General features: G+C 43.2%; 1 protein-coding gene across 3 annotated transcripts in view; it reads left to right on the top strand.

Annotated features, from left to right (window-relative positions):
- LOC308302113 (mitogen-activated protein kinase kinase kinase kinase 4-like) overlaps nucleotides 1-24,455 on the top strand; it is a 173,742-nt gene that overhangs the window by 64,493 nt on the left and 84,794 nt on the right. For all 3 annotated transcript variants that reach the window (XR_013962934.1, XM_080746309.1, XM_080746308.1), the window contains exons 3-10: nucleotides 1,675-1,731; nucleotides 14,933-15,058; nucleotides 15,274-15,384; nucleotides 20,844-20,934; nucleotides 21,615-21,745; nucleotides 22,369-22,423; nucleotides 22,711-22,789; nucleotides 23,046-23,218. Coding sequence is in view for 2 of the 3 variants with exons in the window: in XM_080746309.1 (XP_080602435.1) it covers nucleotides 1,675-1,731; nucleotides 14,933-15,058; nucleotides 15,274-15,384; nucleotides 20,844-20,934; nucleotides 21,615-21,745; nucleotides 22,369-22,423; nucleotides 22,711-22,789; nucleotides 23,046-23,218 (823 nt within the window). In the remaining variant the exon portion in view is untranslated. The remainder of the gene's footprint in view (nucleotides 1-1,674; nucleotides 1,732-14,932; nucleotides 15,059-15,273; nucleotides 15,385-20,843; nucleotides 20,935-21,614; nucleotides 21,746-22,368; nucleotides 22,424-22,710; nucleotides 22,790-23,045; nucleotides 23,219-24,455) is intronic.

Genomic DNA, 24,455 nt, shown 5'->3' with positions numbered 1-24,455 from the left:
AACAGCTTTTTCACTACTCTGATTGATTACTACTGGAAACACTACTGTTTCACTACAAAACTCTACTGGTGTGTCATGAGTAGTGAATACCTTACAGATTTACTACACAATTGCTACACATGACTACACAGTCACTACTACACAAATAGGTTTTGTGTAGTGATTCAGTAGTGTTTTTTGATGAGGGGTAACTACTCTAGTCTCCTTACAACGTAACTACTCTAGTCTCCTTACAGCGTAACTACTCTAGTTTCCTTACAGCGTAACTACTCTAGTCTCCTTACAGCGTAACTACTCTAGTCTCCTTGCAGCGTAACTACTCTAGTCTCCTTGCAGCGTAACTACTCTAGTCTCCTTACAGCGTAACTACTCTAGTTTCCTTTCAGCGTAACTACTCTAGTTCTACTCTAGTTTCCTTACAGCGTAACTACTCTACTCTAGTCTCCTTGCAGCGTAACTACTCTAGTCTCCTTACAGCGTAACTACTCTAGTTTCCTTTCAGCGTAACTACTCTAGTTCTACTCTAGTTTCCTTACAGCGTAACTACTCTAGTTTCCTTACAGCGTAAACTCTAGTTTCCTCTCTGCTTTCTGCACTAACTCAATTTCCCGTCCTTCCACCTGACTGCTCTCTACGCCTCTCTCTCTCTCTCTCTCTCTCTCTCTCTCGGGGTCTTCGGGATTGGACATTCGTTTTATTAGAATGCATAGTTTTAGGGGTTGAAATTAGAGCTAAATGTGAAATATATTCAGTTGTGTGGCATTGTCATGCACCGAAGAAACGCGTGTGTGTGTGTGTGTGTGTGTGTGTGTGTGTGTGTGTTAAAATCACCCGTGTCACGGTTACTGAGGTTAGGTTTAGGTTTAGGGTTAGAGTTAGGCATAGTTTTACTGAGGTTAGGATTAGGGTTTGGGTTAGAGTTTGGTGGTCGATCCAAAGGGTGTTCGACCTAATGACATGTTACCCTCATCCACTGGGCCAAGCAAAGCGCTCTGATCGGCTATACTTCTCCCTTTGTGTTTGTTGTCTCTTCTTGGTTGGTGCATCGCTATGATCGGTATGCCTGAAACTGAATGTTCTGTGGTGCAAAAACTAAGTGCGATCAAAATGCGTCATTTTATTTCTTTAAATCGCGTTAATTTTCTGTAATTATATAATTGCAATTAATCAGTTAAAGTCCCAGCCCTAATATATATATATATATATATATATATATATATATATATATATATATATATATATATAAACATGTATATATATATATATATATATATATATATATATATATATATATATATATATATATATATATATATATATATAAAACATATATTAAAAACACACACACACACACACACACACACACACACACACACACACACACACACACACACACACACACACACATTGAAAATAGACGATCTACAAGCTCAACAATGTGTCGCATCACGTTGTGAGCTTGAGCTTGTAGATCTGCTATTTTCTAACAGTTTTGTGCTTTTTTTTTTACTTTATTTACTTTTACTTTTGTACTTTTACTCTAGTACATTTTGAATTCTGGACTTCTTACTTGTAACAGAGTATTTCTATATTGCATTATTGATACTTTTACTGAGGTAAATTACGTGAGTACTTTTTCCCACCCCTGCCTAAATGGGTGTGCGTCTCTTTCAGGGTCGTCATGTGAAGACTGGCCAGCTGGCAGCTATCAAGGTCATGGAGGTCACGGAGGTAACCACGCATGACATTTGTCTCTCTTTATCTGCATGGTAAATGGTGTGTTTATATAGTGCCTTTATCCAAGGCGCTTTACGTAGATTGTGCATTACATTCACCCATTCACACACACATTCATACACCATTGGCGGAGGGAACCGTGCAAGGCACCAACCTGCTCACCGGGAGCAACTAGGGCATAGATGGGCAACTGGTGGCCCGGGGGCCACATGCGGCCCCCACCATCACTTAATGCGACCCGCAGGTTAATATTGGAATACTGATATATTATTGATTTCAGCTGTTACGATTACAAACATGCAAACATGACCCACTTAAATTAGTAGCTTAATGACTAGTATAGCAGTATTCAAATGTTAGTCTTTTTTATGTCCAATGTATTTGTATTTAAGTTCATGAAGTTAACATGAGTATAACTAAATACATTTGAAATTAAATCATAATGTTACATTTTAGAATTCCAATTAAAACATAACAAAAACATAATTCAGGATTCCAATTCAAAAGAAGCAAAAAATAGCAGATCTACAAGCTCGAAACACATCGTGCTGAGATGCGTTTTGAGCTTGTAGATGTGCTATGTTTTGCTTCTTTTGTATGAGATACTAGAAAGTGACAAAGTAGAACGTAGCAATATGCATTGTGGCCCTCTGGAGTGAAGGTGGAAATATAGTGGCCCTCGCCATCATCAAAGTTGCCCACCCCTGAACTAGGGGTTCAGCGTCTTGCTCAAGGACTCTTCGTCTCTTGGTGCCACCTCCCAGTCTGACTTACCAGGGCTCAAAGCTTGCGTATGTCATTAGAATGCTTTATTCTTCATGCAAAAGATCTATTTCAAAATTGCCAAACATCAAATAAAATATGTACAGTATTAGGGATGTCCCGATACCGATACCAGAATCGGTACTCGCCCCTGATACTGGCCTATTACTCGTACTCGTCCGATATTGCTCACAGCAGCGCCAGATACCATTTTGTTTCATACATATGTCGGTAACAACATATCAAAAGTCCTAAGACACAGTTTTGTGTGTGTTAGTTCAACTGATGAACAGTGTTTTCACCTTCTCTCACCCAAGGCATGACAACATAATTGTCATGTGTCAAAGTGCGTTTTAGCATTTTATTTTGGAGCGCCACACACTATTTCAGCACTTGTACAGAAACGTAACTTACAGTATCGGTATTCGGTATTGGCAAGTACTCAAATTAAGTACTCGTACTTGTACTTGGTCAGCAAAAAAGTGTTATCGGGACATCCCTAACGCATAAAAAAAGAAAGATGAAAAAGATGTCAAAGATCTATAGCTTGGAGGCATGTCGTAGCGTCGCAAATAACGTCTGGCCATTCAGTTGATGCATTTAGAGCTGAATTATTAGGCTTAAAGAAGCTATAGTCAACTTTTTCTTGAAAAACGGACGCTAAAATAAAAATGTTTCGAAAATATTTTAGAAAAAAGATTAAGCTTCATATATGTGTTTCTATAAAAAAATGACCACACAAAGCGCAAAATAATGATAAAATAATCATTTTGGCCATTGTCAGACTTACTTTGTTTACATTCCTCCTCTATGTATTGACAAGGGATGTAAACAAAGTTGGCCCTACAATGGCCAAAATGATTATTTTATCATTATTTTGCGCATTTTGTGGTAATTCTTTAATAGAAACACATATATGAAGCATATTTTTTATAAAACATTTTCGAAACATTATTTTTATTTTAGCATCTGTTTTTCAAGAAAAAGTTGACTATAGCTCCTTTAACTGAAGTGATATTGATAACAGTCTAAATATTATCAAAGTGTTCTGGACTTGTGTCACAGCGCCCACTGTGTGAAACCCTGCCCAAGATGTTGTGACTGGCGCCAGTGGACAGGGGCGTCACAAGGGGTAGGAAAGTGGGACTGAGTTACTGGGGCCCAAGGTGGAGGGGCCCTAATAACTTTATCTATTGAAAAAATAGCAGATACAAGCTCACAGCGCGGCACCGAGTGCCGCGCTGCGAGCTTGTAGATCTGCTATTTTTGAAAAGTTGTGAAAATGTGTGAAAATCTTTGAATATATGTATTTTTTAAGTGAACATTTCTAACTCAAATCTTGCTTCTGGGGGTCCCTGGAACTAAATATTTTGAGATCGGGGTCCATGGCCAAATACATATCATCTTGGGGGTCCTTGACATAGGTTTCTTGCACACATTTTCACGATCTTTCAAAAATAGCAGATATACAAGCTCGCAGCGCGGCACTCGGTGCCGCGCTGTGAGCTTGTATATCTGCTATTTTTCAACAGTTAACATTCATGGGTGGCCCGCAGTGAATCCTTGTACCCAGGGCCCAGAATTTGGTGTGACGCCCCTGCCAGTGGAATTCAATCAGAGTTTCATTGGAGAGTCATTATCCTGCTCCAGAGCCCAGACAACATTAACACATTTAGGCCTTGAATTATTGAATGCTTTAACCAGTGAAAAATAGCAGATATACAAGCTCACAGCGCGGCACCGAGTGCCGCGCTGCGAGCTTGTAGATCTGCTATTTTTGAAAAAAAGACGTGAAAATGTGTGCAAATCTTTGAATATATGTATTTTCAAAGCGAACGTTTGTAACTCACATTTTGCTTCTGGGTGGTCCCTGGAACTAGATATTTTGAGATGGGGGGTCCGTGGCCAAATAAATATCATTTTGCGGGTCCTTCACATGAAAAGGTTTGAGAACCACTGACGTAGTAGTCTCTCAAGAACAGACTAACTGAGCTCCAGTTAAGTGAAAAGGACCTTTTCTTTGACGATGGCTGGCCAGATTGCTGACATGGAGACATAGGGTTTTCAAGAAATCTTAGAAGGATTCAAAAGACACTTATAGAATCGGGTCAAAATTCTAATATTCACGATTTTTTCAAAAATAGCAGATCTACAAGCTCGCCGAGTGCCGCGCTGTGAGCTTGTATATCTGCTATTTTTCAATAGTTAAAGCATAAAATAATGAAACACAAAATGTGTACCCATTCTAAATGGGTTAAAAGGTGTCTTTATGGCTTTCAATGGATCACTTTGTCCCTTTCACTCAGCGTCTGTCGCCTTCTATTTGAAACCTTCTCATCGTCTCCCATAAATGAGTTAAATACTGTCTGTAGCCGTGTACACGTGTAGCGCGGTGCGTGGTGCTACCTCCTCCTGTCCACTGTCCGCGCAGACACACTCACAAGCCAGCGTCCAGGAGCCTCACAGACGCCCCTTTCAGCCAAAATATTGCATTAACGCCAAATGTTCTCCTTCTCTCTACCGCTGGCCCGAGCTCCTGCACAACACCACTTTGTATTTTATCTGGAAAGGTGGGCCAGATTACATTTGATCTGGAAGGTGCAACAGATTAGATTTTAGGGGTAAATATTTCGACTGTTGGAGTTTCTGTAAGGCTCTGTTTAGGGGTGGGCGATGTGGAAAAATACAATATCACGATATTTTCCCAAGCTGTATCACGATACACAATTTTATCTCGATTCTTTTTCACGTTGGTTTTGATGGATATTTTTCAAGTTACTTGACAAAAACTAGACTCTCTGGGTTCCTTTTGGGAGGTCTAAATTGAATTTTACAAGTATGTAACTCTGACAGTATATAAATGAAACCAAATGGACCCGTAATTCATTTGTATACTGTCAGAGTTAAGTGGAGACCTTGACATTTTAAAGTTTGAGAACTACTGATTTAGACCAAAATGCAGGTTTAAATTGAATTCTGCAATGAATCTCTGCATGTATTAACGATTACACAGGATTTTTTTACAAGGCTCCCTCAATTGTACCACGATATATACGATGTCTCTGAAAAGGCATATCGTGGAGACATTGTATCGTCTCCACGATAATTATCACCATATCGCCCACCCCTAGCTCTGTTACACAGCAGCAGCAGCAAACACCACGATGTGGGCATTAGGGCTGTCACGATTATGACATTTTACATGCCGATTAATATTCGCTCAAAAAATGTATTGTGTATTTGTTGTTGACAATTACATTTCTGTTTGGCTTGTAGGCTTTGGAGTTGCACATGGCAGATATGACACATAAACCTAAATATACTATAAGAAATGACTGACACATTTGACTTTCAATATTTGACTTTCATATTCAACTTTATTGCGACCGTCAGGTCGCACTTACTATCAAAATCTCCACCGGCTGTCTGTCTGTCTGTCTGTCTGTCCGTCCGTCCGTCCGTCCGTCCGTCCGTCACACGTCACACTTTTGCCCTGCTCATATATCCGCAACCGTTGCCCAGATCCATGCCAAATTTTGCACACACACACTCCTTGCCTGCCAAACCACAACCTCCACCCATCAATTCTCACATGGCCCTCTTCTAGCGCCACCATAAGGACGATTCTTGCAAAACACATTTTTGGACACTGCTCCTACAATTTTTGCCCTAAAATCACGCAAAAAGGTACACACTTGCTCTACACTGATGTCATAAACATGGATCTTTCCCATTTAGCGCCACCTTCAGGCCCATTTTTTAAACACATTTTTGGACACTACTCCTACAGATTTTGCCCTAAAATCACACAAATCGCTACACAGTATGTCTATACTCATGTCATCAAAATGGATCTGTCCCATATAGCGCCACCATCAGACCCATTTTTTCAAACACATTTTTGGACACTGCTCCTACACATTTTGGCCTAAAATCACGCTGCAACCTAACGGTCGCTTATCTCCCGATTAGGGAGTCTTACTGGTACTTCAAAAATAACATTGATAGTGTAAATAGCCGATCTACAAGCTCACAACGCTAGGCGTTATGAGTTTGTAGATCTGCTATTTCCACTGTTTTTGAAAATGTTTGAAAATATATGAAAATCTTTCAACATGGAAACTATTATGACGATTATGCAAAATGATTGCGATTACCTAAAATAATTGCGATTAGACGATTATGTAATAATTCAGTCATTTGCAAATCCCGCCCCATTCTGCCCTGTTACTATGGTGGTACATTTGACCCTGGGCAGATTGTTTTTATAGTGGCAGTGAATGGGGGGAGAGGGTATTTTCCTTGCCTCATTATTGCAATTTAAAGTACCAAAGGAAAAACATCTAGGTGATATTAATAAAAAGGGAAGACAAAGGTACAGTAGTTACATTGCAAAACAGGGGGTTTCCCCGAAAATATATGTTTTAATTTGTTTAATCCCAGTGGGACAGAATCACCATTGCAGATTCTTTTATAGTGGAAGTGGATGGGATTTTTTTTTTCATAGCCTCATTACAGCTATATAAAGTACCAAAAAAAACACATCTACGTGATATTAATAAAAAGGGAAGAAAAAGGTACAGTAATTACATAGCAAAACAGTAGTTTTCCCCCGAAAATATATGTTTTAATTAGTTTAATCCTCTGGATCAGAGAGAGAATAGAAATAGAAAGAGAAAGCGCAGTGCATCTTGGGTAGGAAGATGACAGCCATATTATAGTTCTCCTCACATAATAGGCTGGCTTTTCGTAATTCTGCCCATTTAAAATATATGAAGAGTTCATTTGCAAAAACAGATAACTCCGTTTTTATAAATGTTCACAAATCCAGTTTTTTTTATTGTGCACTCAAAGTAATATCAATCAAACTGAAGTTGGGTGGATTTGACTAAGTAAAAATGACTTAACAAAATAGATGTATCATAAAAAATTTAACTTTATTAGAAAATAGTTTTTGTCTTCATTTAAACTTTGTTTTTTGGCAAAAACAGATAAATCCAACACTCGTTTTTTTATCAAAAACAGATAACTCCACAATTGATGTTTCACCATTGAATGTGGCCATATCGAGGACGCAAAAAGGATTTCCAGAATTTTACAGGAGAGCAAAAACAAAGTTTTGACAACATACTTAAGCAGTCTGTACTTTTATAGGGGCCACATATAGCCACCAGGGGGCACAATAGGGGACAACTCAGGGGCCCCTGGGGTGCTAAAGGTGCACCGTTTGATCCAATCTGCACCAAACTTGGCACAACCACTGTTCAGGGGTCTACCATGGCAATAGTCACACCAGGGGCCACCTCACAGGCCACATCAGGGGCCCCAGTGTACCATATCAAGGGCCCCCGGGGGCCCCGGGGTGCCAAAGGCACACCATTGCTCCAATCTGCATCAAACGTAGCATGAACACTGTTTAAGGGTCTGCCATGACAATAGTCACACAAAGGGCTAAACCAGGGGCCCCAGTGTACCATATCAGGGGCCCCCGGGGGCCCCGGGGTGCCAAAGGCACACCATTGCTCCAATCTGCATCAAACTTAGCATGAACACTGTTTAAGGGTCTGCCATGACAATAGTCACACAAAGGGCTAAACCAGGGGCCCCAGTGTGCCATATCAGTGGCCCCTGGTGTCCCCAGGGGCCAAAGGCGCACTGCTGCTCTGATCTGCACCGTTTGATCCAATCTGCACCAAACTTGGCACAACCACTGTTCATGGGTCTACCATGACAATAGTCACACCAGGGGCCACCTCACAGGCCACATCAGGGGCCCCAGTGTACCATATCAGGGGCCACTGGGAGCCACACGCCACATGGGGCCACATGGTAGACCCCTGAACATTGTTTGAGAAAATGTTGGTGCATAATGGGGCAACAGTGCGTCTATGGCACCCAGAGGCCCCTGGGGGCCACACATGGCCCCTGGGAGCCACACATGGCCCCTGGTGTGACTTGTAGAGAAAGAGACTGCACGAAGGCAGAGAACCCGCAACACTCCAAGTTAAATATAGTCTTTTAGGTGCACGGCTCAAATAGTAACATGAGGCAAAGAAGTAGTCGCCAGCACTCAAGGAAATCCTTTTCACATAGTTTATTTACCTCTTTTGGACAGAGCAACGGACGCGTTTCGACCTATGTGGTCTTCCTCAGCGTTGTCAAAGGGTTAGGGTTAGGGTTGGGGTTAGGGTTAGGGTTAGGGTTAATGACAACGCTGAGGAAGACCACATAGGTCGAAACGCGTCCGTTGCTCTGTCCAAAAGAGGTAAATAAACTATGTGAAAAGGATTTCCAGGAATTCACAGAGTGCTGGCGACTACTTCTTTCCCTGGTGTGACTTTCCTCATGGCAGACCCCTGAACAGTGTTTGAGACACTTTTGGTGCATAATGGGGCAACAGTGTATATAATGGGGCAACAGTGCGCATAATGGGAAACAGTGCGCCAATGGCACCCAGAGGCCCCTGGGGGCCACACATGGCCCCTGGGAGCCACACATGGCCCCTGGTGTGACTATCTTCATGGCAGACCCCTGGAACAGTGTTTGAGACAAGTTTGGTGCATAATGGGGCAACAGTGTGCCTATGGCACCCAGAGGCCCCTGGGGGCCACACATGGCCCCTCGGAGCCACACATGGCCCCTGGTGTGACTATCTTCATGGCAGACCCCTGGAACAGTGTTTGAGACAAGTTTGGTGCATAATGGGGCAACAGTGTGCCTATGGCACCCAGAGGCCCCTGGGGGCCACACATGGCCCCTGGGAGCCACACATGGCCCCTGGTGTGACATTCCTCATGGCAGACCCCTGAGCAGTGTTTGAGACACTTTTGGTGCATAATGGGGCAACAGTGCGCATAATGGGGAAACAGTGCGCCTATGGCACCCAGAGGCTCCTGGGGGCCACACATGGCCCCTGGGAGCCACACATGGCCCCTGGGAGCCACACATGGCCCCTGGTGTGACTTTCCTCATGGCAGACCCCTGAACAGTGTTTGAGACACTTTTGGTGCATAATGGGGCAACAGTGTGCATAATGTGGCAACAGTGCGCCTAAGGCACCCAGAGTCCCCTGGGGGCCACAATTGGCCCCTGGGAGCCACACATGGCCCCTGGTGTGACTATCTTCATGACAGACCCCTGGAATAGTCTTTGAGAGAAGTTTGGTGCATAATGGGGCAACAGTGCGCCTCTGGCACCCAGAGGCCACTGGGGGCCACACATGGCCCCTGGGGGCCACACATGGCCCCTGGTTTGACTATCCTCATGGCAGACCCCTGAACAATGTTTGAAACAAGTTTGGTGCATAATGGGGCACCATCTTGGATCACGTGGTCTAAACACGCTGCCCAATGGATTTATCTGTTTCTGCAAACAAAGAGCTATGTCATTTGTCTGTTTTTGCTACAAAACCTGATCTTTGAGGGCGTTTAGAATGGGATATATCTGCCTTAACAACAAAATTGATTTTATATTCTAATAAAACTCTAACTTAACCATTATTTACAATAGTCATCTCATTTTTTCCCAAAATGGCTTTTATCTGTTTTTGCAAATGAACTCTTCATATGTACCCAATCGTAACTCTTAGTTACATTGATAAGGTCCATGTGAACTAGTTTGTTGAAGCTTATTCATTATGATGAGCGAGATCGCTATCACCTCGCGCGGCCGTACTGCGCGAACGCCGTGCTCCGCAGAGCGAACAGTTGTTGAAAGCCTGAAGCAACATTCTCCACTGCACAAACTCCACCCCCGATAGCAAAAAGTGAATGGTTTTTTCTGGTTGGCCAGTCAGGGAGTCTCAGGGACCAATCAGAAGGCTGACAAACGGTGAATTGTGACAGCCCTGCTGGGTATAGCTTTTGGTGGTTCTCAAACTTTTTTTCATGTCAAGGACCCCCACATTGATTGCAAACACATGTCGCAGTTTTAGTATGCACATGTGTACTTAAAAAAAAATATATATATATACGGTCTGTGGGTTTGACTCTCCGACATAGAGTTTACAGTTTAGGGTTTAGGCATTTAGCAGACACTTTTAATCCAAAGCGACTTACAATAAGCAGATAAAACATCACAATAATAAACAAGATAATATGTCAATACATCAACAGCAATATAACAAATGCAAATGGATATCTATCTAGAAAACTAAATAATCAGTCAAGAAAAGGTTCTAAAAACCTAAAAACAAATGCTAACTAGCTTCATGTATGGTCATTGAGTGTTTCAGTAGTGCTAAGGGTTTAGGCATCACGCTCTGACATCACTGTGATGTCAGCAGAACCACAGTAACAGAATCCCTTTTATGCCCTTATATGGAGATCCCTGATGTCATCAATAGTAAGCCCATAATCTAACAGGATTTCATATGGGAATGCCCATATATGGAGGAAGACAGCCCATATATGTGTAGCTGGTTCAGGGATCTCCATACATTGGCACAAAAGGAATTGTATGTACAGTATGATGTCAGATGTCATAGGACTTTCACATAACGAATAACTGAGTAAGCATGCTTTGGGGTCTCACAGTATATCTCCTTATACAGTACATGGATCTCCATATATGGGTTCCAGGGGTCTCCATATATGGGTAACTAGTTCGATATACACACAAGCGTAATTTGAATGGGTTTTTGGGTTTTAAAAAAGGCCCCCCCCCTAGTGGCGAAAATAAAATGTGTTTTTAATAGGTCCCAGGGCCCTACTTTCCTAATCTGTGGATTAATCATTGTAGTTTGCACTTAAATCGTGCAAAGACAACAGACCCGGGCCCCTTTGATCAGGGCCCCCTTGATCTGAAAACCCATGGGGAATAAGGTCTAATTTCGCCACTGGATATACATCACTGGCCAGATGACCAAGACATGGCGCGACCTCGCCCATGTCGCCCTCAGGCGTCTTACTGGTATAACCTTTAGCAGTGGTTCTCAACCTGTGGTGCATGTACCACTGGTGGTACCTGAACCAGTGTTGTTTTTGGCAGCAAACTTTGATTTAGTTTTAGTCATAGTCTTTTGAATAAAATGTAATTTAGTTTTAGTCATAATTTAGTCACCTGAAAAGTTTTAGTTTTAGTCTAATTTTAGTCGACTAAATATCATAAGATTTTAGGTGACTAAATCTACAGTTGATTTAGTCGACTAACATGTATTTTGGCAGGGCTTGATGACATTGTAATGGCTGATTTTACACTTGGTTGCGTTGCTGAAAAAAATAGCTGATCTACAAGCTCACAACGCGTCGCAGCGCGACGACACGTTGTGAGCCTGTAGATCTGCTATTTTCAGCACGCAACATCTGAGCGCAACCAAACATAAAATGACTCTCTTCTCCACTAGTCCCTCCCTAACGTTTTAGTCTAGTTTTTATTTTGTTGACAAAATTGTCAATATATTTAGTCTTAGTTTTAGTCATCACAGCTTACTTTTTATTTAGTTTGTATTTCGTTTTCGTCAGTGAAAAAAACGCAGTCGACAAAAAATTTTAGTCATAGTTTTAGTCGACGAAATCAACACTGACCTGAACCCCCTTATCGCGGTACGCAGAGAAGTCTCCCAAAAAAGAAGAAAACATTGGTGGTGTGAAATATTTACACTACTGGAGGTGGTACTTGGTGTAAAAAGGTTGAGAACCACTGACCTATAGCCTGGATCCGTTGCCTAAGAATGGATGTATACAGTGCATGTGTATGAGACACACACACACACACACACACACACACACACACACACACACACACACACACACACACACACACACACACACACACACACACACACACACACGTTCAAACACACATGCGCTGTGTTTGGAAAGGAGGTGAAAGTTGGCTGTCTGTCCCGTAACTTCTACCCTCCTGTCCAGTGGAGATTTAAAGGGGGTCAGTGACCTCCGCTTTCCTTTTGTCTGGCCTCTCCTCTCCTCTCCTCTCCTCTCCTCTCCTCTCCTCTCCTCTCCTCTCCTCTCCTCTCCTCTCCTCTCCTCTCCTCTGCCTTGATTTACAGGCAGAGCCAACACAGCTGGGGACCCCGTGTGTGTGTGTGTGTGCGTGTGCGTGTGTGTGTGGGGGGGGGGGTATTGTTCATGTCCTGAGGTCACATCCAGGGGGGTCCGGAGGCTGGGTGAATGCTCAGGGTAGAGGGTGGTCATGGCCATGGTGTTGTATCCATTTCTGCGTCTTTGTCATTCATGTTTACAGCGTGTTTACAATTGTTAATAACTAGAGGTTCGCGGCCCTTCGGGCCGCTCACATCTAGAGTCCACGCCCGCTTCTTTACTAAAAAACGTTTTTTTTTTTTCACAAAAAGTAAAAAAAATAAATAAATAAAAAATAAGAAAAAAAAAAATTGTGAAAAAAAAAAGTTTAAAAAAAAAAAAAATTGGGGGGGGGGGAACTATTGTGGCGGAACTATTGTGCCGCAGCACGTTTCCGGTCGGACATATTACTGTACTGTACCGTACCATACTTTACTGTACTGTAGTGTACTGTACTGTACCGTACTGTACCATACTGTACTGTACTGTACCATACTGTACTGTACTGTACTGTACTGTACTGTACTGTACCATACTGTTCTGTACTGTACCATACTGTTCTGTACTGTACTGTACTGTACTGTACCGTACTGTACTGTACTGTACCGTACTGTACTGTACTGTACTGTACCATACTGTACTGTACTGTACTGTACCATACTGTACTGTACTGTACTGTACTGTACTGTACCGTAGTGTACTGTACTGTACTGTACTGTACTGTACTGTACTGTACTGTAGTTTATGGTACTACTGTACTGTGCCGTACTGTACTGTAGTGTAAAAGTACTATATAAAATCCAGATATTAAAGTTTGTATTATTATTATTATTACCCTTATTATTATTATTGTATTATAATATCTATCTATCTATCTATCTATCTATTGATAGATGTGTGTATCTAATCTATCTTTCTGTGGCTCTCAGTATAGATAGATGTGCTATATTAATTCCATATATTATTATTGTTAATAATATGTGTTTTAATTATTATGATTGTTTTTCTTATAATTGATTCTCTATAGTACTATCTATCTATCTATCTATCTATCTATCTATCTGCAGATAGATAGATACATCTATGATCGATGTATCCATCTATCTGATGCCTCTCTATGGGGGGAACTATTGTGGCGCAGCACGTTTCCGGTCGGACATATTTTACCGGCGGACGCACTCCCTGTTAGAAACTGCGCATAAATAAAATGCCTAACGTTATGTGGCTGTAATGGGATGTACATACATGAAGATTATGGTAATGTGATCGGGACTCGTGCCTAAGTGATGGACTGTACTGGAATGTGGACAGTAGTGCTATTGACTCTGCAAACGTGAGTACATCATTTGTTTAGCTAACTGTTAGCCTTGTGTTGACTTTACGTCAGCAGCACGTTACGTCAGCAGCACGTATGGCGCTGGTGTGACGTGGGACGTCGGCACGTGTGCCACGTGATCAGTCCTAGCCAATTGGAGTGCTGCATTTGGTCGTGTCGCTGAGCTCCGCTCTGTCTCTCTACTCTCTCTACTCTCCACCCCCCCATCCTCCCCCCATCTCTGTTGCTTGCAGCTTGCAGGCAGTTACTTAGTTGGAGTGCGTTGTGTTTACGCCCATTTGTGACGCAAATCGCGTCGCCGGTCAACGTTGGATCATTCCGTCAGGAGTGGCTGCTCTGCGTGAGGCAAATTTTGTTAAATTGAAATAAATGCGGTTCAAAGAGTGGCATGTTTAAAATGTGGACATTTTAAAATTTTCACGTTTGTTCGACGTGGTGGCTATGTTTGTGAGAGGTGTTTGTGGGAATATGTAGCTAAACATTCTGGTTTAGGATTGCCTCCAAGTGCTCCAATATAGATGCTTGATAATAATATCTGGGACTTATACAGCGCTTTTCTGAGTACTCAAAGACGCTTTACTCTTGGGGTCTATAAAAAACCCAATAAAAACAAGAGTTCAAAAATGTCAACTGGGTAAGGCGATTTTGAACAGGTGGGTTTTCAAGGCAGTTTTGAAGGGAGGGAGGTGGCATCTCTGATGGGCTTGGGGAGTTCTTTCCGGCTACAGAGAAGGCCCTATCGCCCCAGTTTATTTTTTATTTTTTGCACAGACATGAAGACTGACATGCTTTTACATGAAAGGTGGGGGGGGGGGGGGTCGGTAATTTCTGTGGAAAATAATTTTGTGTTATCGTTTTTTTTTTTTTTTTTTTTTTAATCGTGAACCTTGAATCGTGATTCCACTCGTATCGCGAGTTGAGTGAATCGTGACATGCCTAGTTACCACTGCTCAAGAATGTAGACATATCCACAAGTTTCCCAAGGAGTTTACTGGGGAGAAAAGGGGGTGTGTTAATGTGTGCTTCACTTCCACCTGTCCCTGTGTGGTCCCACCAGGAGGAAGAGGAGGAGATCAAGCTGGAGATCAACATGCTGAAGAGCTACTCTCACCACAGGAACATCGCCACCTACTACGGAGCCTTCATCAAGAAGGGTCCTGCTGGCCAGGACCACCAGCTCTGGGTCAGTAGTGTAGGGGTGCAAGAAAAAAATCGTTTTGTTGAATCGCGTTTCTAACTAGACAAGATTCAGAATCGATTCTCATTTTCCAAAAATCGAGATTAGATATTATGATTTTTATGATGTGTTTGTACAAGTTAGCGGAGACTTTTCTTTTTTAAACCTTGTTCTCTCTCTCTCTCTCTCTCTCTCTCTCTGTGTCTCTCTCTCATGTTCAGTTGGTGATGGAGTATTGTGGAGCAGGCTCGGTGACAGACCTGGTGAAGAAGACCAAAGGCAACTGTCTGAAGGAGGACTGGATCGCCTACATCTGCAGGGAGGTGCTCAGGGTGAGAGCCTGCCTCTATATACTGCTCAATATACTTTATACCTTAGATCTGCAGAGAGGTGCTCAGGTGCTAAACACACGGCTTTACCTCCGACTTCAGTAAATAAATACTTAGCAGTCAAATGTTTTGTTGAAAACCCAGCTTCGACTCGGCATCATTTTTGTAAGGTAAGGCGGGTCGTCTGCTTGTTATTGAGAGAACATCCAGTGATCACACACACACACACACACACACGCTGATGTACACATTGCGTCCATATGTACGTGAATAAAATTTGAAAATATATTTATTTTGTAATTTGCCATTAACCCTACAAGGGCCAGTCAGAGTGAACCAAAGGGCCGCGGGCCGCACAATGCCCAGGTCTGCTCTATATACTAGTCCCCCCAGGAATCTGCGATTCCGCGATCACGGAATTTATCGCAGAATTCGCGACCACCCGCGGATTTCTCAGCCATTCGCGGACTTTTCTGACGTCCGTGGAATAACGGTCGCGAGCGGCAGCAGAGCGGCGGGAGTAGTTATTACTACTATTATAAAATGATGTGTACATGGTCTGGCCAGTGGCCACCTCATACAGAGCCTGGGGGAATAGCTTAGCTTCCCTCCTGCTAGTTGCACTGACGCTGTATTGGTCCGGTCCCACATTTCGTTCCTGACAGAAACTGTGTCCTGAACTATAGTTCCTCTCTATGCATCTATGGTCCTGGCAATAACAATGCTAATGCAGAAGAGAATAAATAAATATTACACCCATACTAGGTAGCAGGTAGGCTATCCTCTAAAATGTGGTTACTATGGGCAGGGTTTGCATGACAATATAGTCTTTGCAACAGAAAGTAGTTATTAAAAACAATAACAATTACAAAAATAATAGATTTAATATTCGATTTTTATTCTCAAAAATGATTGTTTGATAATTCTAACCACTAATTACAATTAAGTGTAGCTATTTCATGAAGGGTTTTACTTTATTATTAGAACTATATCATTTTTAGCTTGATAACTGGTCATTTTAGGTTGTTTTTTAATGTCCGCGGAATCAAGAATTGTTCACCACAGAATTCCGCAGAATCAGGTTTGTTCTCCGCGGAATCAAGAATTTTTCTCCTCGGATTCCTGGGGGGACTAAAGCCCGTATCAGAGTGTACGGTGGAGAGCTATCCACCGGTGGAAAGCTTTCCACCTCAAGTCAGAAAATAAGTGCAGGACATCATAGTACGCCACGGTGGAGTCCTATTCACCGTGACTGACTAGTCTAGATTGACCAATCAGTGAACGAGGTGTAGAGCCTGTCTGTCTGATAGTAAAAACAGAGAGATGTGTTGGGACTCGCGGTGGAAAGCTCTCCACCGCGAGGAATGATGTAACGTTGTAGTTTCATGACTCAAAAAGACTCGAAAAGACTACACCGCGGTGTAATGCCTTCCACCGCCCAGACGACTATGATGCCGGCTTATATACTGCTCAATATATTGTATACCTTAGATCTGCAGAGAGGTGCTCAGGGTGAGAGCCTGCCTCTATATACTGTGCTAGGGATGGGACCATATGAACATTTCATGTCACGTTTATTGTGACAAAAGAAATTATGATATTATCGTGATGTTAGGCAGGGACTAGTGGAGAAGAGATCCAGTAGAACTAAAAGACAAGTCATTTTATGTTTGGGAGCTGCGATCTGAAACTGAAAAAACAAACAAACAGCTATTTTCAGCATGAATCCAAGTATAACATCAGTCATTACGACACCATCAAGGCCCGCATTATATTTTAGTCGACCCAATCAACTGTAAATTTAGTCTACTGCAATCTTATATTTCGTTGACTAAAAGAAAAACATTTTGTATCCCTGCATATCGCCCTGCTTTTACCATCTGGAATCATTCCAACCAAACCGATGTAGGAGGCGGGCCAAGTTCTTCTAGGTGATTGGATGGGGCCGTCTGTCTATCACAGTCTGGGAGGGCCAACTCCAACCACTCATATTGGCCTGTCTGCATGACGTTACACCCAGAATCCGCCTCCTGGGTTTCCACGTGGTCTGCAGTCAGACTCTATTGGCTCAGAGCCCGCCTGTAGCTGCTGCTGATTGGTCCGGCCCGGGACTTTACGAGTGATATCAACTCTCCCCGAGCGGCCTCAGATGGTAAAGTAGGGCAGTACGCACTGCTGCCACCATCTGTCAGGTTATATTAGCTCAACATACCACAACATAATATTACATAATATTACCTGGCATGATCCGGACAGCCGTGGTGTGTCTCTCTCCCCATTCCCTGTCAGACTCCGTTCAATAAAGGCAGTGGTTCTCAACATGTGGGAAGGGACCCCCAGGGGCGTCCCCAAATTATTTCGGGGGGTCTCCAGATGATTAACTTGTTTTCTCACTCAACAGTAAACAAACCAACATAAAGTTTACGTGTATTGAGGGTATATGCACATTTCTAAAGTGACTTTTTAATACCTCTAAAATGACAAATTAAAGCCAGGTTGTCTAATATTAGAAGCAGAAATTGTAAAAAAACAAACAAAAAAAAAACAGAAAAAAAAAAACAATAGACGATCTACATGTCTCGCGTAGATCTGCTATTTTCACAAAAGAACTGTGTTATACAAAATGTAATGCCTCCACTGTTAGTGCTCGTCATGGTGGGGGGTCCCCAGTTAAAATATGATTATTTTGGGGGTCACGGCATGAAAAGATTGAGAACCACTGATTAACACTTGGGGAGCCAAACTCGTTCAGGGACGAGTTAAGGCCACTAGGTGTCCCCCTGCCAAAAGGAAGTTATCTCGTTGACAGACGAGGCAACGAAGAGTTAACTGTACGAGCCTGCAGCTGCCCTCTGAATGACCTGAGTCCATTACGTCACCCGGCAGCTGCAGGCAAGGAGACAGGGGGAGAAATTGCGGAAGCAGTTTACATTGCTTTAGATTCTACTTTGAAACATAAGAAGGGCTTTATCGATGAATGAGATGAAAACAGCGCCAGGGAAGCAGAGATCTGATTGTTTTCACGGCGACACTTTACCGCGATGGTCGGTCCCGGTTTGGATTTTAGTTTTGTGGATTATCCTCCTCAATCGTCTGTGGACACTCACGTGCACACGCACGAAGCTTGCGAGGCACGTCAAAACAAAGCGTAAGTGAATGGTGGCAGCAGCAACAGCTATAAATGTTATAAACCTTAGCAGCCCATGTGTTAAGGGCATAAAAGCCAAAAATAACTTGTATTATTGAGTCGCTCGGGTGCAAAATAGACAAATACAAAGCAAAATCACAACCGTTGTGATTTAAATCAGGCTTTATCTGCTAACGTTGACACTTCAGTTTTTTTTTCTCATACTGTGTGATTACAAACAGATCACAGAGGTCCTGAGAACGACTGGTGTTTGTGTTACTAACAAACCGTCTGTTTGTGGAACCACACACAAACACACCAACGTGTCCGCGCGCGCGCACACACACACACACACACACACACACACACACACACACACACACACACACACACACACACACACACACACACACACACACACACACACACACACACACACTCACGCAGACACAAAGTACACCACAAGAGAGGAAGTGCGCACGCACTGTACTCTGAACTGAGACACAACACATGGTTTCAGTTTGGAAAACAAACAAAAGAGGAAAAAAAAACTGAAAACCATCCATGGTAACACCGTCTTATCAAACGTGCTCTCACTCTGACCCAACGCTTACACGCACACACACACACACACACACACACACACACACACACACACACACACACACACACACACACACACACACACACACACACACACACGGCCTCTCACGACAGACAGACACCATAGTTTAAAACGCATCAAAACCTGGAATCACTTTAAACAGTGTTGTATGCTTTCACTCAGGGGTCTTCAATGTGTTCAGGCCAAGGACCCCTTAGTTGAGAGAGAGATGAAGCAGGGACCCCCACCAACCTTTTCATAATAATTCCATATAGTTTCATTGTTTGGCAGCACAATCATCAGTGTATTTTGGATTCATGTCAATTTGTGTTTTCAGATATTTAACCACTTGAACCGTCACTACTTAATAAACTTGACCTTTCACTCTGTACTTAGTCTGCTCTTTTTCCCCTCTACCACAAACCTCTTTGCCGAGAATAGAAGATCTGCACACCGCCTCGCAGCGCGAGGCGTTGTGAGCTTGTAGATCTGCTATTTTTGGCAAAAGTTAATATGGACACAAGGGTTCAAGTGGTGAATATAAAAAAAAAAAAGAGTTTCTATCACACAGAGATTTGGAGGACCGCCTGTAGCGACTCTGAGGACCCCCTAGGGGTCCCGGACCCCCTGTTGAAGACCCCTGGTTTAGCGTTGGTTTTGGCGTTTGTTGGGTCAGCGTCCCAACTGGGTTAAAATAACCATGCAAAAGGGGAAGGGTTTTCATCGGACAACAACGGCGACATCATGGACCTCTGCCAATGTCGTCAGCCATGCAGTCTCCCTATTGTTTCAACATACCAGCACGCACACACACGCGCGCACACACACACACACACACACACACACACACACACACACACACACACACACACACACACACACACACACACACACACACACACACACACACACAGGTTTGCAATTGCTACTTTGTGGGGACATTACACATAGTCTACTATCTTTGTGGGGACATTCCATTCATTTTTAACCCTAACCCTTAACCTAACCCCTAAACACCTTGTGGGGACCTATTAATAAGTCCCCACAAGGTTTTTTCCTCTGATTGTACTATCTTTGTGGGGACATGAGGTCCCCACAAAGTAGTAATTCCCTGTCCACACACACACACACACACACACACACACACACACACACACACTTGCGCGTGCGTGTGAAATAAGAGTCACTTCCTGTGTTTATTGAAGGCCCTTTGAAGAAGCGAGAGTACAAGCACACACCCACCCACACACACGCACGCACGCACGCACGCACGCACGTTACTGGGTCACAGGTTGCTAGCCATTGTAGTCAGTGCCCTCCATTGGAGAGTCGCTCCAACTCCGTTCACTTCAGGAGATCTTCTACAGTACAGTACATACACATCTATTGACGAATAGTGACAAAGTGTGAACCGGACTTTAACAGAAGGCGTTGGAGTCTATATGACATACTGAGTTAGATGAACCACGTGGCCGGCAGGCGCTGTTTATTTTCTGACCCCGCCTCGGCAGAACTCTCTAATACGAGGCTCTGGTTGTAGCGTCCCTCCAAACCGGAGTCCGGAGCCGCCCGCGGGAAAACAGCGGAGTTACAAGCTCACAAGGCATCGCAATGTCAGCTCTAGTGTTCAATCTCTAATGTGAATAATCTGTGTGTGTGTGTGTGTGTGTGTGTGTGTGTGTGTGTGTGTGTGCGTGTGCGTGTGCGTGTGCGCGTGTGTGTGTGTTGCAGGGGTTGTCTCATCTCCACTCCCATCACGTGATCCATCGCGACATCAAAGGTCAAAACGTCCTGCTCACAGAGAACGCAGAGGTCAAACTGGGTGAGACACACACACACACACGCACGCACGCACACACACACACACACACACACACACACACACACACACGCAAACAAACATGCTCACACACTCTTTGATAAACACTCATTTCTTTGTGTCATGACTTCCCGAATTTCACTTGTCTATCGTGTATCCTGTGTGAGTTCTCTCTCTCCCGATTGGGTAAAATTGGTATCCCGGTTGTTAAAGAGCTGCATTGACACGGAGAGCCCTGTTACTGAACAACCACTGTATGACAAAGAATACAGCTATTTAACACTTAATTTAACAATAACAATTGTATTTACTCTACCTTTTTTAAAGGCTAATTATGTTGGATTGAGTGATTTGATTGGTTGCATGTACTGTGTGTAGAAGTGATTTGATTGGTTGCGCATACTGTGTGTACCAGTGATTTGATTGGTTGTACTGTGTGTACCAGTGATTTGATTGGTTGTGCATACTGTGTGTAGAAGTGATTTGATTGGTTGCACATACTGTGTGTACCAGTGATTTGATTGGTTGTGCATACTGTGTGTACCAGTGATTTGATTAGTTGCGCATACTGTGTGTACCAGTGATTTGATTGGTTGTGCATACTGTGTGTACCAGTGATTTGATTAGTTGCGCATACTGTGTGTACCAGTGATTTGATTGGTTGTGCGTACTGTGTCTACCAGTGGACTTTGGCGTTTCGGCCCAGCTGGACAAGACGATTGGCCGACGGAACACCTTCATCGGGACTCCCTATTGGATGGCGCCCGAGGTCATCGCCTGTGACGAGAACCCGGAGGCCACGTATGACTACAGGGTACGCTGGCATTTAGATTACATTTATATTACTTTTATATTACATTTATATTACTTTTATATTACACATTATGACTACAGGGTACGCTGGCATTTAGATTACATTTATATTACTTTTATATTACATTTATATTACTTTTATATTACACATTATGACTACAGGGTACGCTGGCATTTAGATTACTTTTATATTACGTTTATATTACATGTATGACTACAGGGTACGCTGGCATTTAGATTACTTTTATATTACATTTATATTACATTTATATTACACATTATGACTACAGGGTACGCTGGCATTTAGATTACTTTTATATTACATTTATATTACTTTTATATTACACATTATGACTACAGGCATTTTACTTATGTTTTAGTGAGGAATAGCTTCAGTTAAAAAGTGAGATGTTGTTCGTCCAGACGCTGGAATTTCAACTTCTCTGGGAGGTGTGAATGTCAGCCCCTGTGGGGGGTATTTATATGCAAATATCGTGGCCAATGGTATTGTAATACTAAATAATAGGATTTAGTCTTTGTAACTATTTAGTTCCCAGATTTTCATGTTTACCATACTATTTCAACCAATGGGATTGCTTCGTTGTCTCTTGTGCTCTCAAACAGAGTGACCTCTGGTCTCTAGGAATCACTGCCCTGGAGATGGCCGAGGGAGCCCCACGTGAGTCTGTCTGTCTGTCTGTCTGCCTGTCTGTCTGTCTGTCTGCCTGTCTGCCTGTCTGTCTGCATGTCTGTCTGTCTGTCTGTCTGTCTGTCTGTCTGTCTGTCTGTCTGTCTGTCTGTCTGTCTGTCTGTCTGTCTGCCTGTCTGCCTGTCTGTCTCACACGCAAGCAGGGACATCATTACGCGTGGGAAAATACTATATATCAGGATCACGATGTGCACACATATGTTACATGTACTACCCATTTCTTACATTATATACTGTATGTATGTGTGTGACTGCAGCGCTGTGTGACATGCACCCGATGAGGGCGCTGTTTCTCATCCCGCGGAATCCTCCTCCCAAACTCAAATCCAAGAAATGGTGAGATGCACGGACACACACACACACACACACACACACACACACACACACACACACACACACACACACACACACACACACACACACACACACACACACACACAGTACAGTACCTATACCGGCACAGATCTGTGTAAAACCTTGTATGTGCACTCCTTAGACCTGGCTAACGTTTTTGAGTGATGTTATCCCCCCCCCCCCCCACACTCTCTATCTCTGTCTCTCTATCTCTCCCTGTCTGTCTCTCTCCCATCAGGTCCAAGAGGTTCCTGTCGTTCGTGGACAGCTGCCTGGTGAAGAACCACCTGCAGCGGCCCGCCACCGACGCCCTGCTGAGACACGCCTTCATCAAGGACCTGGCCAATGAGAGGCAGCTACGCATCATGCTCAAAGACCACCTGGACAGAACCAGGAAGAAGAGGGAGAAAGGTGAGGAGGGAGGGAGGGAGCCCCCAGAACCATAGCCTCGCACGTAGCTTAAGAGAAAAGCCTGGTTACAATATGAGGCTGAGACGGCATAGAACGGTGCGACTTCTGCCGTAATAATAGTAAGGGGATTTTATAAGATATTTGACCAATCTGCAAAGTAAATCGTTACCAAGAAATTTCTTCACCAATGTGTTTCTAAAGGTGTGTAATAATATGTACTAAAAGGTTGAAATTCAACTCCTGGGGGAAACCTCATAAAAAAACTGATTTGTGTTTGTGTCCCATTAACACATCTGTTGCCATGGCTTATTTCTGTCTGTACTGTGCTCTTGCCATGTTTTTGACCAACTTCGAAGACAGCCTCCGCATTCAGTTTTATCGTGACAAAATCACACAACACATCGAATGAAAGAAGAGATTCTCTAGTTTCACCCGGTCCAAGAACCATGTTTCTATGATGTTCGCTTCTGTATTTATCGGCCAGACAAAAAAAAAAAAGCGGCCAAAAATGACCCCTTTTTAGACCTTGTTTTGAGAAAAACAGCTTTTAGTGAATGATACTGTATCAGGCTGAAAACTCACTTGATCTTTTTAGCTTTGATTTCAATGACTTCAATATTGTATTTACAGTATTTTTCCTTCAAAGAAATACAAAAGAATAAGACAAATAAGTGTTTTTTATTTTGTTTCTTTACCGTTTTCAATCAAGTGTATTCTTGCTAGTTCAGTGTTTCTCTGGCTTGTTCACATTGTTTCTCACATTGTGTGTGTGCGCGCGTGCATGCGTGCGCCTGTACGTGTGCACGTTCACAGTTCAGAGTCTGCATGCGTGCTCGTGTGCGTGTGCATGTTCACAGTTCAGAGGCTGCGTGCGTGCACGTGTGAGTTGAGATGAGGCCGGTCAGAAACAGCAGGCCAAGGTCTCCAAAGGGAAGTTAGTAGGCTCCTCTGCACGAACCACTACCTATAAATATAGAAAAATAAAATCCATTTACAATACAATACAATGTGTCACGCACGCACGCACGCGCACGCACGCACACACACACACACACACTCTCTCTCTCTCACTCACACACACACACACACACTCACACTCACACTCTCTCTCTCTCACTCACTCACACACTCACATACACACACACACACACACACACACACACACACACACACACACACACACACACACACACACACACACACACACACACACACACACTTCTCTCTAACCCTCTCT

This window comes from Nannobrachium achirus (genome assembly GCF_963921795.1).
Source record: "Nannobrachium achirus genome assembly, chromosome: 17".
Taxonomy (NCBI): Eukaryota; Metazoa; Chordata; class Actinopteri; order Myctophiformes; family Myctophidae; genus Nannobrachium; species Nannobrachium achirus.
The sequence above is the reverse complement of the archived record's forward strand: the minus strand, read 5'-3'. Positions and strand labels throughout refer to the sequence as shown.